This window comes from Oryzias latipes, chromosome 7 (genome assembly GCF_002234675.1).
Source record: "Oryzias latipes chromosome 7, ASM223467v1".
In the NCBI taxonomy this organism is placed as follows: Eukaryota; Metazoa; Chordata; class Actinopteri; order Beloniformes; family Adrianichthyidae; genus Oryzias; species Oryzias latipes.
Genome location: NC_019865.2, coordinates 16,936,409 through 16,950,467, shown reverse-complemented (window position 1 = coordinate 16,950,467; position 14,059 = coordinate 16,936,409). Strand labels below are relative to the sequence as shown.

The following is a 14,059-nucleotide window of genomic DNA, read 5'->3' as shown; positions in this document are numbered from 1 at the left end:
ATACCAAAATTCCTTTAAACAAATCTAATTGTTGTGGAACACTTTTCCTACTGATGTAACTCAAGCTACATCTAATGAAGTGAGTCAGACATGTAATGTTCTTTTCAGGTTTAGTTTATAAATTAAAGGAAGATTAAAATAATGTAAGCAAGGTTGCTGTAGTAATGCTTTTTGACAAGGATGCAAGCCTTTTTATATAACACATGTGTTACTCACACTACCCCCTCACCAGCATTCACAGTTGGCAGCACTTTTTGTCCAAAGAATTTTTTAAATTCACTCCACTTTGTCATTTGACTTGATCTCAGCAGAAGCTCTGGATTTTAACCGATGGAACTGGATCTCCTCCACAATCACTGGATTGAAGCTGTGGATGGTAATCATGGGTTGAAAAAGCAGGGAACCCTGTGAGATGTTTGTCTTCCTTCACAAAAACCCCTCTTTCATATCATAAATGCTTGTGTCGGTCCAGACTGCGTAGAAGTGGGAAAAGCACGTCTTCCAAGGCTGTACTTTAAGTTTCTCCACCCAAAAAAAAAAAAAAAAACCACGTACACCCCCCCACTAGTGCCTGGGCCCCAAAACAGACTTCCATGTGAGAACTGCCTTCTCCATCAGGATCTATTTCAGCAGACTCAAAATGTCCCCACATCAAACACAATTCAAAATAACTATTTTAGCTTTTCCCATATGTCACATCATTTTCCTTTAAAATGATCTGTGTTACTATTAATGTGAAACACAATCCTTCCCTGCATGAATAAAGTTGTATTGAAGTTGTAAAAGCTTGAAATGCTGCTTTTTCAACCTGGACACAAACTTTGATCTGACACAAATGAAGCTTAAATGAATACAGAATGAAATACAGAAGGTTAGGCACTGGAAACTCCAAATACAAAAAGAGCAACGCTTACGCAGAAATATGTCAATTTTTTGGCCAGTAACCTCTCTTTAGTATTAAACTAAACACAAAAATTGCAGCAAATCTCAGGATGGGCTTGATTTGGATTCATTCTTCATCTTACATTATAATCACGAGTGACAGTGACTTATTTTCCGTGGCAAAGATAAGTCCTACACACATTTAAAACTGATTCTGTGCTGTCTTTTCTGGACCTGATCACAAGTGTCAAGGGTACTTGGAGCTCTTCAGAGATGTGCATTGATGACAAAATTTAAAAAACAAATCTTTATGGAAATCATAAAGGCTAAATTAAAGTTGCCACACAAAGGCCACATTTGACATATAGCTTTGTTCCAAACTACTGTATAAAAGTATGTTTGTTTTAAATCACTTACTGCAGGTTATTCAGTCTTTATTGCTTTATAAATTGCAACAACACAAAATAGGCGATTTAAATGAAATCGTGGTTACAACCCAGCACTTGGAGAGTATCTGGTGTAAAGTTTGGCAAATGTTTTATTTTTTTATGATTTGCATTGCTATGGAGACAGAAGGAAACATGCAGCCAAGCCAAAAGAGTGGCTGCCACACAGTGGTATGCAAAAAAGTTTCCAGCTTTTATGAATTCCATACTCTATGCCATTTAACATGTATACGTTTTTGATGTGTTTACAGAATTGTGCTTATAATCGAGATCCTATGATCATGTTTGACTGCAAATCATAAAAGATGATGTAATGTTTGTGACCCACTTTAAAGGGAACGCAGAATTACAGCTGCTATTCATGTATGTGTCTGCCGCAAAGCTGTCACTTTCTAGAAATCAGTGGAGACTTTTTACTTCAGCCAAAGTGCCAAAAAATAGCGCCTTCTGTTGCTTATAAAAAGTAATGACACCCTTTTGTTCAAAACAATGCTGTCAAGATGAATAATCCCAAAGGTGCACAAAAGCCAATGTTGCTGTGTTTCACTCTTCTGCGTATGTCCACTGCCTTTATCTTTGCTTCCTCCTGCAAAACATTCACCAACATCAACCTTTTATTCATCCCCGTTTTTGCTCTTTCTCTATTTTCATTCTGCTTTCTTTTTCTGCATCTTTGCTGTGCCTAAAGGCCCCAGCTTTCACCCCGCTCAACTGGAATGAGGATGAAAGCTGACTCACATATTCATCAGCTCACATGGCTGCACTCTGGTCCACAAATAAACCCCTCCTATGGATGTAAAGCACGCACATGCACAGACCGAACAACCACGCGCGCAATGTGTCCGTTTGGCTGAGCACGGGTCAGAAAACATTTCTCAAATGACGTCCTTGTGATGCGGCACGCTGCTGCCATTTCTAAAGAATTATGTTCTCCAAGAAAATCTCTGCTTTGAAGACATGTTAATGAGTTAAACGCCCTGAGAGACGTGACCCTGCTATCACCAGAGACATTCAAAGGAGCCCAAAGCACTGACAGCAGATAACGGTAGTGGTTGCTAAAAAAAGACCAGCTAACACAGTCAACCAGTGCCTATAGATAAACATACATTCACTTGCTTTGACACTTCATGACTGTCCAAACTGTTTGCTGAGATCAAAGAGTCAATAAAATTTCCTTTGATTTTGATCATGTTAAAAAGAAAAAAAAAACAAAACGTCATTTTGAAATGCTTGGTTCTTTTTTTTTTCCATGTGCAGGCAAATGTCATGAAGTAGGGACCGGAAGGCTGAATATAAATTTAAAAACCTTGAAATGTATTCTTTTAAGAAGGGGAGCTGGCTAAAGCAATTAGCACACAACTATCTGAAGAGATAAAATGTTCCTGATATTTGCTGCCACTCAGAGGCCAGCAGTGGAAACATCCATCAGACCTATGAGCAAAGCACAGCAGTGGTGATGTCTTAATATTTCCTACATAACATTTTCAACAAAAACAAAGTTGTGCTTAAACATTTATTTTTTTGTAAAAAATAAATACATCTATAATATGTTGCATTATAGGAATTCACAGCACATGTAATAGACAGAGATACCCATGTTGTAAAAAAGCAGTAGTACCGGTACTTGTTGTAAGATGATTCATTTCATAAAAGAGTTAAGGTGAGTGGAAAAACAAAACCCTAATTCAGTTTAGTGTTTTTCTGACATAAACTTGGTCTACTCTATAGAGTACTTTCTTTTTTTACAGAAATTTTTGCCTTTTTCCTATATTCTGGCTCCGTTTTGATTTTATTTCCATCAAAATCCTTCTTTGTTTTTTTACACCTTTTCTGTGTTTCTTTTTCCTTCTTTGGCTGCTTCATGTGTCCCATTTCTTTGAGGGTTTGGAACTTCTTGAGATCTGCACAGAACAGCACCTAAAAAAAGAACAGAAAAAAAACTTTCAGCAGAAGTGAAACAAAATGTCAGAGATTAAAGGTCACTGGATTGAGTCCTCACCGACTGGCCCCAACCAGCATACGGCCCCCACAGCTTTCTAAAGAAATCTCCTGTGTAAATGTATATCAATAATTTGGGGTTGTGTTAATTAACAAGTACAACATTAGAAGTATAATATTGATAGAGTGTGAACACTGACCGATGTCTTTGTAAAGTTTATCTGTCAAGCTCTTTTGTCCATTATCAGCAGCATACTTATAGTCCCGCTTGGCAATCTGCCAGACATGTGTGTCAACGGGCACAGCTTCTGGCTTATCCAGGGACATCAAACACACACAATCTGCCACCTATCATAAGATATAAAGTCTTAAGCGTAAATGAATCGCTACATAAACAAAGGCTAATAACTTCTTGGCCAGCTGTACCTTTGCTCCAACCCCAGGGAGTGTCCGGAGAGCCTCACGAGCCTCCAGATAGGGAACTCTGCGTAAACCTTCGATCCATTGGGACCCGTGGCTGTCTAAGATCATTTTAGCACTCTGCTGGAGGTATCGTGCCCTGTATCCAAAACCAAGATCCCTAAGACGAGCCTCTACACTGCTGTCTGTTAATTAGAAAAAAGAAAACAACTGAAATAAAGCAAGAACATTTCCAGCGTGGACAGAAATTCAAACAGGTGATTTGCCTTAAATAAAACTGAAAAGGCACAGAATCAAATAGAAACTAAAACTGTGACAACACTAAAACTATGCCTATCCATGTATTTTCTATATTATTCTTTGTAGAAACTATATTTTCTATGTATTATTTAAGGACAAATAAACAGGAGGGTCAAAACCCCACAAGGAATAGGTTACAAATGATCTTTAAATGTTACATTTTTGTGAATTTTTTATTTCTTCTAAAATCTTCCATTTTAGGAAATATTGTGTTTTTGGTTGAGCTGTCACCGTTTAAATATTCTGTTTTGTATCATTTAGGAAAACATTAACTACTGACACAAACGGGACAAAAATATTAGTGAGATCTCTGGAGATGCAATGCACGAAGTACCTGCAAGAGCTGACAATGTTGGAAAATCGTGGTAAGGAGTTTGATCAAGCTGGCAGAGTGGAGCCCCCAAAGCCTGGCACAGTCTCTCCACCATGCCCTGAATACGAGAGATGTGGTTGTTGGAGGTGCAGATGAAGGAGAACAGACACTCTGTGGGATCCTGGCGCAGCATCCTGACACCTAGAGGCAAAGCAGTATTCAGGAAACACCAACTTTTCCTGCATTCTGCTGTGAAGTAATGTCATTTAGCATTCAGCATTAAACCTCTGGGTGGATAATATCGACTCACTTAGTAGTATTTACTTAAATTACATATTGTGTAAGTAATACGTAAGAGTAGGAATACGTTTTACTGTACCATACTTTTATTTGGGTAGAGTTTAAACCATCACTCTGACTCAACGGCAATAGCCTGCATTCATGAAGTTTTAAACCATACCATTGATTCTAGGGCTGAATGATAACATTGGAACAATATCATCAGTATTGGAAGGTGGGATTAAAGTGACATAAGTACATTAAAGTCTAAGTCTAATTTGTCTAAGCAACCATGATCAATCACCACATCTGCAATAAACCTGAACGTGTTTGGGATGGTCAAGTTTGCTGTTCTGCTTGTAAAACAGTATTGATATGGAAGGTAGACAAAATTATATTTATTAAAAAAAATAGGTGAGACTGTGCTATATTAAAGAGAAAGTTTAAGTACTATCAATAGTGTCCGCTTTTCGGAAAATAATTTGTATACTACACATGAAAGCCCTAAAAGAAGTCTGACATGGGAAAATTCCTTTTTCATTAAGTTGTTTCATATTTTTTATTTTAGCATCAAGAAATAGCAGAAATTGCCCCCCCCCCCCACACACACACACACATGTTTACATGCAAGATTCAATTAATTTAGGATAATAGATGATATTTCTTCAAACTATCACTATGTAAAGAAAAAAACTCTTTACTCGTATCTAAAATAAAGTAAACATTTTTAAACTACTTTTTCCAGCTCTGTGAAACCTGTACTGACCAGTGAAAACATCTGCAGTGTTTTTGAAGTGACGGTCTGCTGCTCCCCAGTGCCTGCATAAATCCTCCATCTTCACATGCAGCTGGAAGTAGTCTCTCAGCATCTCTGCTTCCATGGTGCTTTGCTGCTCATCCGTGACAGCTGGTGCCTCCTCTTCCACATTCGGAACACCTTCAGGTTTCTCCTCAGCTCTGTTTTCCCTTCCTCCCCGTTTCTTTTGGTTTGTGTAGACATGATACCACAGTCGGTCATCGGTTTGAGTCAGAGTCCACACCCGCCCTCCCATCACTCCAGTCCAGTGTCCCTCTGCGGTTTCCTTCCAGCTGCGGGATGAGACGCAACATGTAAGAAAAAGGCGCATTTTGATGCGAGTCAGATGTCTGGCATACCCACCGGAAAGATTGTCCACAGGCAAGAGTGAGATCCAGACGTAGCTCTGAAGTGAGGCAAGGCAAAGATCTCCATAGTTTGGCCCCCGATGTTAAAACCACGTGACTACTAGCCATATTAATTTTGATACCCCAGCTGCCTACTCAAAAGCATGAGCTGACAGACAAACTGTTCGTAGTACGAGAAGAGAATTTCGATCTGCGAAGCGTAAAACAAACAAACAGATCATTGTAAAGTAAAAACTGCAAAGCAGGAAGACGTTTGCGGAGTTAATGGGACCATTTTGGATGGACAACAAAAAAGTTTTGCTGGGTTCAACAGACGAAAATTTAAAAGCATACGATTTTAAGAGACGATACATTTTAGTATTTCTAAAATAAGATGATTTTTTTAGCATAGATTTATTTAAAAAAATAAACTGTTCACCCAAAATCTGAAATTCAGTGTTGGAAATAAAAAAGGGAAATTAAATCTGACGCAACATTACCACAATTTTACTAGCCCCTCCTTCGAGTATGTCAACAAATAGCTGATTGGCTCTATTTTTCAAAGTAGGCGGTATCACGTTTAAAGCTGATTTCCAATTGGTCAATGACACGTGCTCTGAAGTCTCCTATTTGCTGACAGTTTTTTATTTCTTCGCATCACACAGGAAGTCGCTCTTTGCTCTTTCTCGGAGTAGACGGGTCACATAAAGTAGCGGCGTGGCTGTGCGGTGCTGGTATATTTGGCGAAGCAATGGCGGATACGTTGGAACTTTTCACTTCGATTGGGCTCAGCGAGCAGAAAGCCAAAGAAACCCTAAAAAATGGAGCGCTTAGCTCCACCTTAAGGGACGCAATAGTTCAGGTACGAGCCTTGCAGAACATGTCAGCTGTGGAATAAGACTGATGAGACTGTAGACAGCTCACTTGCTATATTTATACTATTTTAATAACACGCGCAGTATTGCAACACAAAGTTTCATATTTTCTCTTTCGTTCCCCCCCCCCCCCCCCCCCCGCATAACTGGACTTTTCTCACTTAAAAAAGATCTTTAGCATTTTAATTGAAGTAGATTTTATTGAATGGTTCTGGAGAAGGTCAGAAGGAGCTGGATTGTTTCTCTGTAGACCTAGAGAAAGTCTGACAGGATACAGAGAGAGGATATGTGGTTTGTATACGAAGGTGTGGAGAGGCAGAGAATTGTGTTGGGGTTGTGTAGGACATGTTTTAGAGACAGTGGTGAGATGTGCTGTAAAGTTGTGAGAGCGGAGTTCACCAAGGATCAGCTTTGAGCTCCTTCTTGTTTGCTGTGGTGATGGGTGGACTGAATGCCCGGGGGGGTTAGACAAGAATCTTTGTGGATGGAAAAAAAAAAAAGTATCTTTGTGGATCATGATGTTTGCAGATGACATTGTGATGTGAAGTGAGAGCAGGGAGCAGTTAGAGGAACATTTAGAAAGGTGGAGAAGAGGAATGAAGATCAGCCACAGCTAGAAAGTACCTGTGTGTGACTGAGGGATTCAAGTGGAACGGTGAGGTAACAAGGAGCAGAAGTAAAGAAGGTGGAGGACTTTTAGTAATTGGGGTCAACAGGCTAGAGCATCAAAAAAGAAAGGAAAGAGTGAGGCGTGGGCAAGGAGGTTGAAATGGGTGAAGGACAGAAAAATGAAAGGAAAGAAGCCATGCTGTTGGCTTAGAGACTGTGGCTATGAGAATAGAGACATGAGGCAGAGCTGAAGATGTTGAGGTTCTCTTTGTAAATGATGAGGATGGATAGGATCATCAGAGGAACAACTCATGTTAGATATTTTTGAGAGAAATGCAGGTCTACTAAAAAAGGCCTTGAAGAAGACCAAAGAAGAGGTTCATGGTTATAGTCAATGAGGAAGAAGAGCACAGAGTGATGGATGATTCTCTGTAGCGACCACTGATGGAAGCAACTAAAAGGAAGGAGTAGGATTCTGAGGAAGAGAACTAACAATTGTTGCGGTTTATATTTTGTAGGCTCAAAATGTCCTCGGTACATCAGGGGTGGACAAAACCATTGGGACATTGTTGTACAGTATGGCATCTCGACTCAAAGACACCAAACGCCTCGAGTTTCTCAGTATCAATATAGCTCAACGAAAAATCAGCTCAGAGCTGCAGCTCGCAGGTAATTCTTTTATATACTGCAACTTCTTTTCTGGTTATAACTTCAACATTAAAGCAAGTTATTTGTTGGCTCTTTCCCTTTTTTTTTTTAAAGCTGCTTTGGAGTTTCTGAAGTCACACCCCCAAGATCCGATCAGCCAGTCAGAGTTTGACGAGGCATGTGGCGTGGGAATAGTCATAACGCCAGAGCAGATTGAGGACGCTGTGAGTGCAGGATTCCTCATTGACTAAAATTATACATTTGCCCAAATTATCGGAGTCGTAGTGTGTTCAGTGACAGCAAAATGATGTGCAGGTCGAGTCTGTGATCGAGAAACACAAAGAACAGCTGCTAAAGGAGAGGTACCGATTCAACATGGGGTTGCTCATGGGTATAAGATCACACTTGTTTGGTTCTAAGTCATCACTTCCATTGAACCCTTACGGACCAGCGGGGTTTCTAAATGTCTGTATGTTGCAGGTGAAGCGCGTTCAGCTCTCAAGTGGGCGGATGGAAAAGTGATAAAAAATGAAGTGGACATGCAGGTTTTTTTAATTTTTATTTTTTTACATGACTGAAAGCAAATGTCTGTTGTTTTGCAACAAACTGATTCTTGTTTCGAAGGTGCTGCATCTCCTGGGACCTAAAACGGAGGCAGACCTGGAGAAAAAGCCCAAGGTAAATTAAGCACCTAATTTCAGGAGACAAGTGTGGTCATTTTTGTGGGCCATTTAATCAATTTGCACTTTTCTGTGTGCAGCCTAGAAAAGATTTGGCCTCTTCTAAGTGATCTGCCAATTTGCCTAACAGCTGAATTCAATTCAATAACTTTAAAAAATGTCTTTTTTTTATCTACTTGTCACAATATATTTTTTCTTTTGAACTGATTGTTAATTTTGGTTTCTTTTTCATGCATGTTTCACATGCACTATTTATTGCACTCTGACTTTTTAAAATCTATCAGCCACAGAAAGCTAAAGTTGTGGAGAATGACGTAAAGAACCAGGAGATGTCGGTGAACGGTAAGAAGTAAATAAAGTCAGTCACGCCGTTAGTTCTGTTGAAGCAGCTTTAATCATGTTTACTGTTCTCCAAGGTGATGTAGGCTTTGGAGAGACGAAGTCTCTAATGGAGCAGCTCAGAGGAGAGGCGCTCAAGTTCCATAAACCAGGTACAAATAGAAAACCTTAGATCATGTTACATTTTGTTGCATTAAAAAGTATATTGATGTATTCCTGGTCCTAATATTTCACTTTGGCAGGAGAAAATTTTACAACTGAGGGTTATGTGGTCACGCCAAACACAATGAACCTGCTGAAAAAGCACTTGGAGTTCACCGGTGGGCAGGTAGAAACTGTTTTCGAAGTGTTACTTTAACACATTATCAAGAATATTATCCTTAAACAATCTGATCTTTTTGTGTGACTTTCTTCAGATCCGTACCCGCTTTCCTCCGGAACCCAATGGCATTCTTCACATTGGACATGCTAAAGCCATTAACTTCAATTTTGGCTACGCTAAAGTAAGAGCCACCATGTCAGGCAACAGTCAGAAAAGCTTTTTCAATCACTTCAGCACATTTTCCCCCCAACTTCTTCTAAATTCTTTTCAGGCCAACAATGGAATTTGTTTTCTAAGATACGATGACACGAATCCAGAGAAGGAGGAGGAAAAGTACTTCACTGCAATCAAGGACATGGTGGAGTGGCTCGGTGAGTTTCATTTGTTTGATGTACATTTGTTAGCTATCACGGCATGTAGCAATCTCTTACCAGTGTTGCTGGTATGCAGGCTACACTCCTTACGATGTGACGCACGCGTCGGACCACTTCCAGAAGCTTTACGACCTTGCTGTGGATCTTATCCGCAGGTAGGGGTAAACCTGTGCAGTATGTGTGCATGGTTGCCCAACAGTCGCAACACTGACTTCTGCTTTTTGGCTTTTCAACAGAGGACATGCCTATGTGTGCCATCAGAAAGGCGAAGAGCTGAAAGGCCACAATGTCCCTCCCTCACCGTGGAGAGACCGCCCCATCGAAGAGTCGCTGGTCCTGTTTGAGAGGATGAAGAAAGGTCTGTTTGCTGAGGGAGAAGCCACGCTCAGGATGAAGATGGTAATGGAGGATGGAAAGATGGATCCTGTGGCTTACCGGATCAAGTATACACCTCATCATCGGACAGGAGATGAATGGTATAAAACCTTTTTCTTTTTCTAACCAAATTATTTATAAAAGACTTTCTTCACTTACTGTTTTTTTTTTCCTTACTGAGAAGGAGGGTTAAATGCAGTGATGCTCAGTTTAGTTTAGCCATTACCTATTGTATTTTACAACTGATTTTATGTTTTGTGCAATTAGTGAAGCCTGTTGAGACAACTGTGTCGTAATATTGGGCTGCATAAATAAAATTGAATTGAATTTCCTGAAGGTGCATCTATCCCACCTATGACTACACCCACTGCCTGTGTGACTCCATAGAAAACATCACACATTCTCTCTGTACCAAAGAGTTTCAAGCAAGGTATGTGTAGATTATTTTATGACAGATCTTCCTCTTGGTAAGCTGTATGATATTGTTCTTACCATTTCATGGTTGTCATCCATCAGACGTTCATCGTATTATTGGCTGTGTAATGCTCTGGATCTGTACTGCCCTGTTCAGTGGGAATATGGACGCCTTAACCTCACTTACACTGTTGTGTCAAAGAGGAAAATCATCAAGCTGGTTGAGACCGGTGTTGTCAGGTAAAAACAAGAAATATATATATATATTTTCCAGTCTTATTGATGTATAGTAAATACATAAATTTGTTTATTATTTAATAACTAGTACTTACAACCATAACAAATAAATCACTGGTCATAAATGACCGAGATAGGTGAGTTTGCCGGAACTTTCCAGACATCTTAACCAAACTGATCCTTTATTTTATAGCACAAAGGCTAGAGCAATGAAGTCTACTCATCCTGGAGGTTGATGCTGTTGTTACAAATAAAATTCAGCTGTCTTACAGACTGGCCTATATTAAAGTAGGATGACTTCAGCTAGTATGTTAAAATGTTTTGTATTTTTTTAGCAGGAGAAAAGTTTCATCCAGGATTTCTTAAGGAATATTATTTTTTTATATATAAATGGCACAGCTGTGTACTTTGTGTTTTAAATGTTGAGTTAAATCACTGTCGGTGACAATTCTTTTTTTTTTTTTGTAACTGACTTTGTAAGTAACGCAGATGAGCACAGTTTATCTTACTTTTTCATATTTCTTTATAACAAGCTGCTACATAATTTTTTTCTTTATCATCCATTTTCCATCCATAATCCAAATGTGAACTTCTGTAGTCTTAAAGTTGATTAATGTATTACTTTTATGGGCATCTGGCTTAATTCAACTGCATCTTTATTATCCTGGTTTGGTCAACATGTCACCCGGATGAGATAAGAAAAGATGAAACTAGGACTTTTATCTTATTCTGGAGGCATTAACATTTTCTGAAATACCCCTCAGGGCTGTAAATATGTAAACCGTCTCACTATTTTCATTTCATGAAGAAGAAATAACTCTTTAATATAAAAAAGACACTTTAACAACCTTTATGTAAGCTACTTTACCATTTTTATGCACTTCATCTTTGATGTCTATTGGTGCAGAGGGATCTAAAACATTGTGCATCACATCGTTTTACCAAACTCCTAATTCTGAGTCATTTTGGTCATGAGTCCTTATGTAGTGCTTTGTTGCCCAGTTTGCTGTTTTCTAGTGTCACATGTTTCTTTGAAACAGGGACTGGGATGATCCTAGGCTCTTCACTTTAACCGCACTGAGAAGAAGAGGTTTCCCTCCAGAGGCTATCAACAACTTTTGTGCACGAGTACGTTGAATAGATGGGATGATTAGGTTCTTGAAGGTGAAGACGCACCTTAAACTTGGAAACACAATGCTGTTGTTGAGCTTTTCACTCTCTGCTCAAGGTGGGAGTCACAGTTTCCCAGACAACCACAGAGCCCCACCTGCTGGAGGCATGTGTGAGGGACGTGCTGAATGAATCTGCTCCTCGAGCCATGGCAGTGCTGGAACCTCTCAAAGTCACCATAACCAACCTTCCTGAAAATGCCAAGGTTTGTACAATAACTTGATTGCACTCAAACTCACAGAAGACAACCAACAGAAGTTCTTTTGAGCTTTCAATAAAATGTCCTTTACCCAACGACTGATTTCACGGCATCATCCCAGTCCTGTTTTATGATCCCTTAGTCAGATGTTCGAGTACCAGACTTTCCTGCCAATGAGGCCAAAGGAAGCCACACGGTTCCGTTCACACGCACCATCTTCATTGAACAGAGTGACTTCAGAGAGGTTAGAAAATAATAATACAATTTGTTGCCTACAAGTTTTTTGTAAAATCATTGGATTGGGAAAAAGGCTAACTGCACTTCCCCCCCCCCCCCCCCCCCCTATTACCAGGTGATGGAGAAGGGCTACAAGCGCCTGACTCCAGAGCAGCCCGTTGGTTTGAGACATGCTGGGTACGTCATTTCTATCCAAAAGATCATCAAGGTGAGACTTGGAGCTGAATCTCAGCTTTACTTTTACACCAATGTTGAGAATTTTTCAAATTATTTTTTTTGTACATTTAAATAACCTAAATATTCATATAATTTATCAGCATTGCTGTTTTATTTTTTTTACTTTTTCCTCTTTATTTTTTTAGGACGCTGAGGGTAAAGTGGCGGAACTAGAGGTGACCTGCTGCAGTTCTGAGACTGCAGAAAAACCAAAGGCCTTTATCCACTGGGTCAGCAAACCACTGGCGTGCGAAGTGCGTCTGTATGATAAGCTGTAAGTCTCCAATCAGAGTTACCGGCATATGGCTCTACATTCGGAATATTCACTGAATCTAAAAATGTCATGTTTTTTAGCTTCCTGCACAAACACCCAGAGGATCCATCTGAAGTACCGAATGGTTTCTTGAGCGACATCAACCCTGTGAGTGCCTATAGCATGAAAGGGCTTGTTTGGATTGCCTCTGGCCAACTGTTTCTATTTAAAGTTGATATAATTTTCAATTTTTTTTCTTTTAATTCAGCATTCCCTTGAAGTGATCCGCAATGCCTTGGTGGACACATCAGTCAAGACAGCTAAAGTTTTTGACAAATTCCAATTTGAGAGAGTTGGATACTTCTCTTTGGACCCTGACAGCACTGCAAACAAGGTAATAAAGGGTCACTTTTTTTATACTGAATGAAAAAGTTTAAGCTTTTACAAAATAGTTGTTTATTTAGGTCAGTGCTTCTCAATTATGTTTTGCAAGGCCCCCCCTAAGAAAAAGAAAATGTTTTGCGCAAAGGAGGCAGGAGCGCAGCTGCAAGGATGGCAGTTTCCAGGTTTCAGGCTGTTACAAACTCTGTGATATAACATATAATAGTAAACCAATAGTGGAGCAAATTTTTTTCCAAGCACTGAGCTGCTGCCGCCACCGCCCCCCTGTTAAATTTGCGCCCCAGACAATTGCCTGTATTACCTGTGCCTAAAGCCGCTACTAGCGGGCCCCACTATTTGAGAAGCACTGATTTAGGTCAATATTAAAATACTTATGCATGATGAGAGCTAACTTCATAAATCTTTTTTGTTTCACTACAGCTCATCTTCAACAGAACAGTCACTCTCAAAGAAGACCCTGGAAAGATCTAATTAATTTTAGATCAAGCTGCTCTTCTTACTTCCCATGAGTCCTTAGACATATGCAATTTTATAGCATCACCTATTTTGTAACCCCAGCCTGTTTAGTGTGAGCTACAAACTTAAGCTAGCTGACACTAAGCTTTATTTGATGTTGCTATCATTTTTGTTTTTGTTTTAGCCTCCCACTGCAAAATTTCTAAAGCTCTTATGACAGCAGTTTAGTTTGGTTGTGATTTCTTCAAAGCAGCACAATCGCAGAACTTAACTGCAAGAACTTTATTTATCTCAGTTCTGTACAATCAGTGCCGTCTTTATTAATAAGTGCTTTCCACTGTTTTCCACATTTCAGCTAATCTTTCATAAATTTGATATTGACTCAGCTGGTGTTACAAAAGAAGATGCTTTCAAATGCCATTCGATTTCTTGCAAAGGGTGTGGTGTAGTGGTCCACTACACCGTTTGTAGACTCAGGGGGTCCTTTGATAACAAACAACAATAAATGAATCTGTTTAAAAAGAAAGTTTCT

At 39.5% G+C, this 14,059-nt stretch overlaps 2 protein-coding genes across 2 annotated transcripts; one reads left to right on the top strand and one right to left on the bottom strand.

Moving 5' to 3' along the window:
• Nucleotides 1–2,827: 2,827 nt before the first annotated feature.
• Nucleotides 2,828–6,169, bottom strand: ogg1 (8-oxoguanine DNA glycosylase). Its single transcript, XM_004070532.4, has 7 exons — nucleotides 5,738–6,169; nucleotides 5,345–5,667; nucleotides 4,321–4,500; nucleotides 3,693–3,871; nucleotides 3,467–3,614; nucleotides 3,328–3,377; nucleotides 2,828–3,245 (listed from the first exon to the last, which is right to left on the bottom strand). The coding sequence occupies exons 1-7, from the start codon at nucleotides 5,848–5,850 to the stop codon at nucleotides 3,051–3,053; spliced, it is 1,188 nt and encodes a 395-aa protein (XP_004070580.1). The 5' UTR covers nucleotides 5,851–6,169; the 3' UTR covers nucleotides 2,828–3,050.
• A 195-nt stretch (nucleotides 6,170–6,364) lies between these two features.
• qars (glutaminyl-tRNA synthetase) lies at nucleotides 6,365–14,053 on the top strand. The gene is made up of 23 exons (XM_004070531.4): nucleotides 6,365–6,583; nucleotides 7,724–7,874; nucleotides 7,968–8,077; nucleotides 8,169–8,244; nucleotides 8,334–8,398; nucleotides 8,478–8,531; nucleotides 8,818–8,875; nucleotides 8,950–9,024; nucleotides 9,115–9,200; nucleotides 9,289–9,375; nucleotides 9,466–9,565; nucleotides 9,645–9,723; nucleotides 9,805–10,044; nucleotides 10,281–10,373; nucleotides 10,460–10,597; nucleotides 11,635–11,722; nucleotides 11,823–11,969; nucleotides 12,106–12,207; nucleotides 12,316–12,408; nucleotides 12,563–12,690; nucleotides 12,771–12,837; nucleotides 12,938–13,063; nucleotides 13,492–14,053. The coding sequence occupies exons 1-23, from the start codon at nucleotides 6,473–6,475 to the stop codon at nucleotides 13,540–13,542; spliced, it is 2,325 nt and encodes a 774-aa protein (XP_004070579.3). The 5' UTR covers nucleotides 6,365–6,472; the 3' UTR covers nucleotides 13,543–14,053.
• Nucleotides 14,054–14,059: the final 6 nt, after the last annotated feature.

Bases quoted from the DNA above. Each gene is read 5' to 3' on its own strand.
- ogg1 (XM_004070532.4), bottom strand. From the start codon at position 5,850: ATGGCTAGTAGTCACGTGGTTTTAACATCGGGGGCCAAACTATGGAGA. The intron at 3,615-3,692 runs GTACAGCTGGCC...ATCTTATGATAG, and splicing joins TCCCTGGGGTTGGAGCAAAG to GTGGCAGATTGTGTGTGTTT. The intron at 3,378-3,466 runs GTCAGTGTTCAC...ACATTTACACAG, and splicing joins TAAACTTTACAAAGACATCG to GAGATTTCTTTAGAAAGCTG.
- qars (XM_004070531.4), top strand. From the start codon at position 6,473: ATGGCGGATACGTTGGAACTTTTCACTTCGATTGGGCTCAGCGAGCAG. The intron at 8,399-8,477 runs GTTTTTTTAATT...CTTGTTTCGAAG, and splicing joins AAAATGAAGTGGACATGCAG to GTGCTGCATCTCCTGGGACC. The intron at 9,025-9,114 runs GTACAAATAGAA...TCACTTTGGCAG, and splicing joins GCTCAAGTTCCATAAACCAG to GAGAAAATTTTACAACTGAG.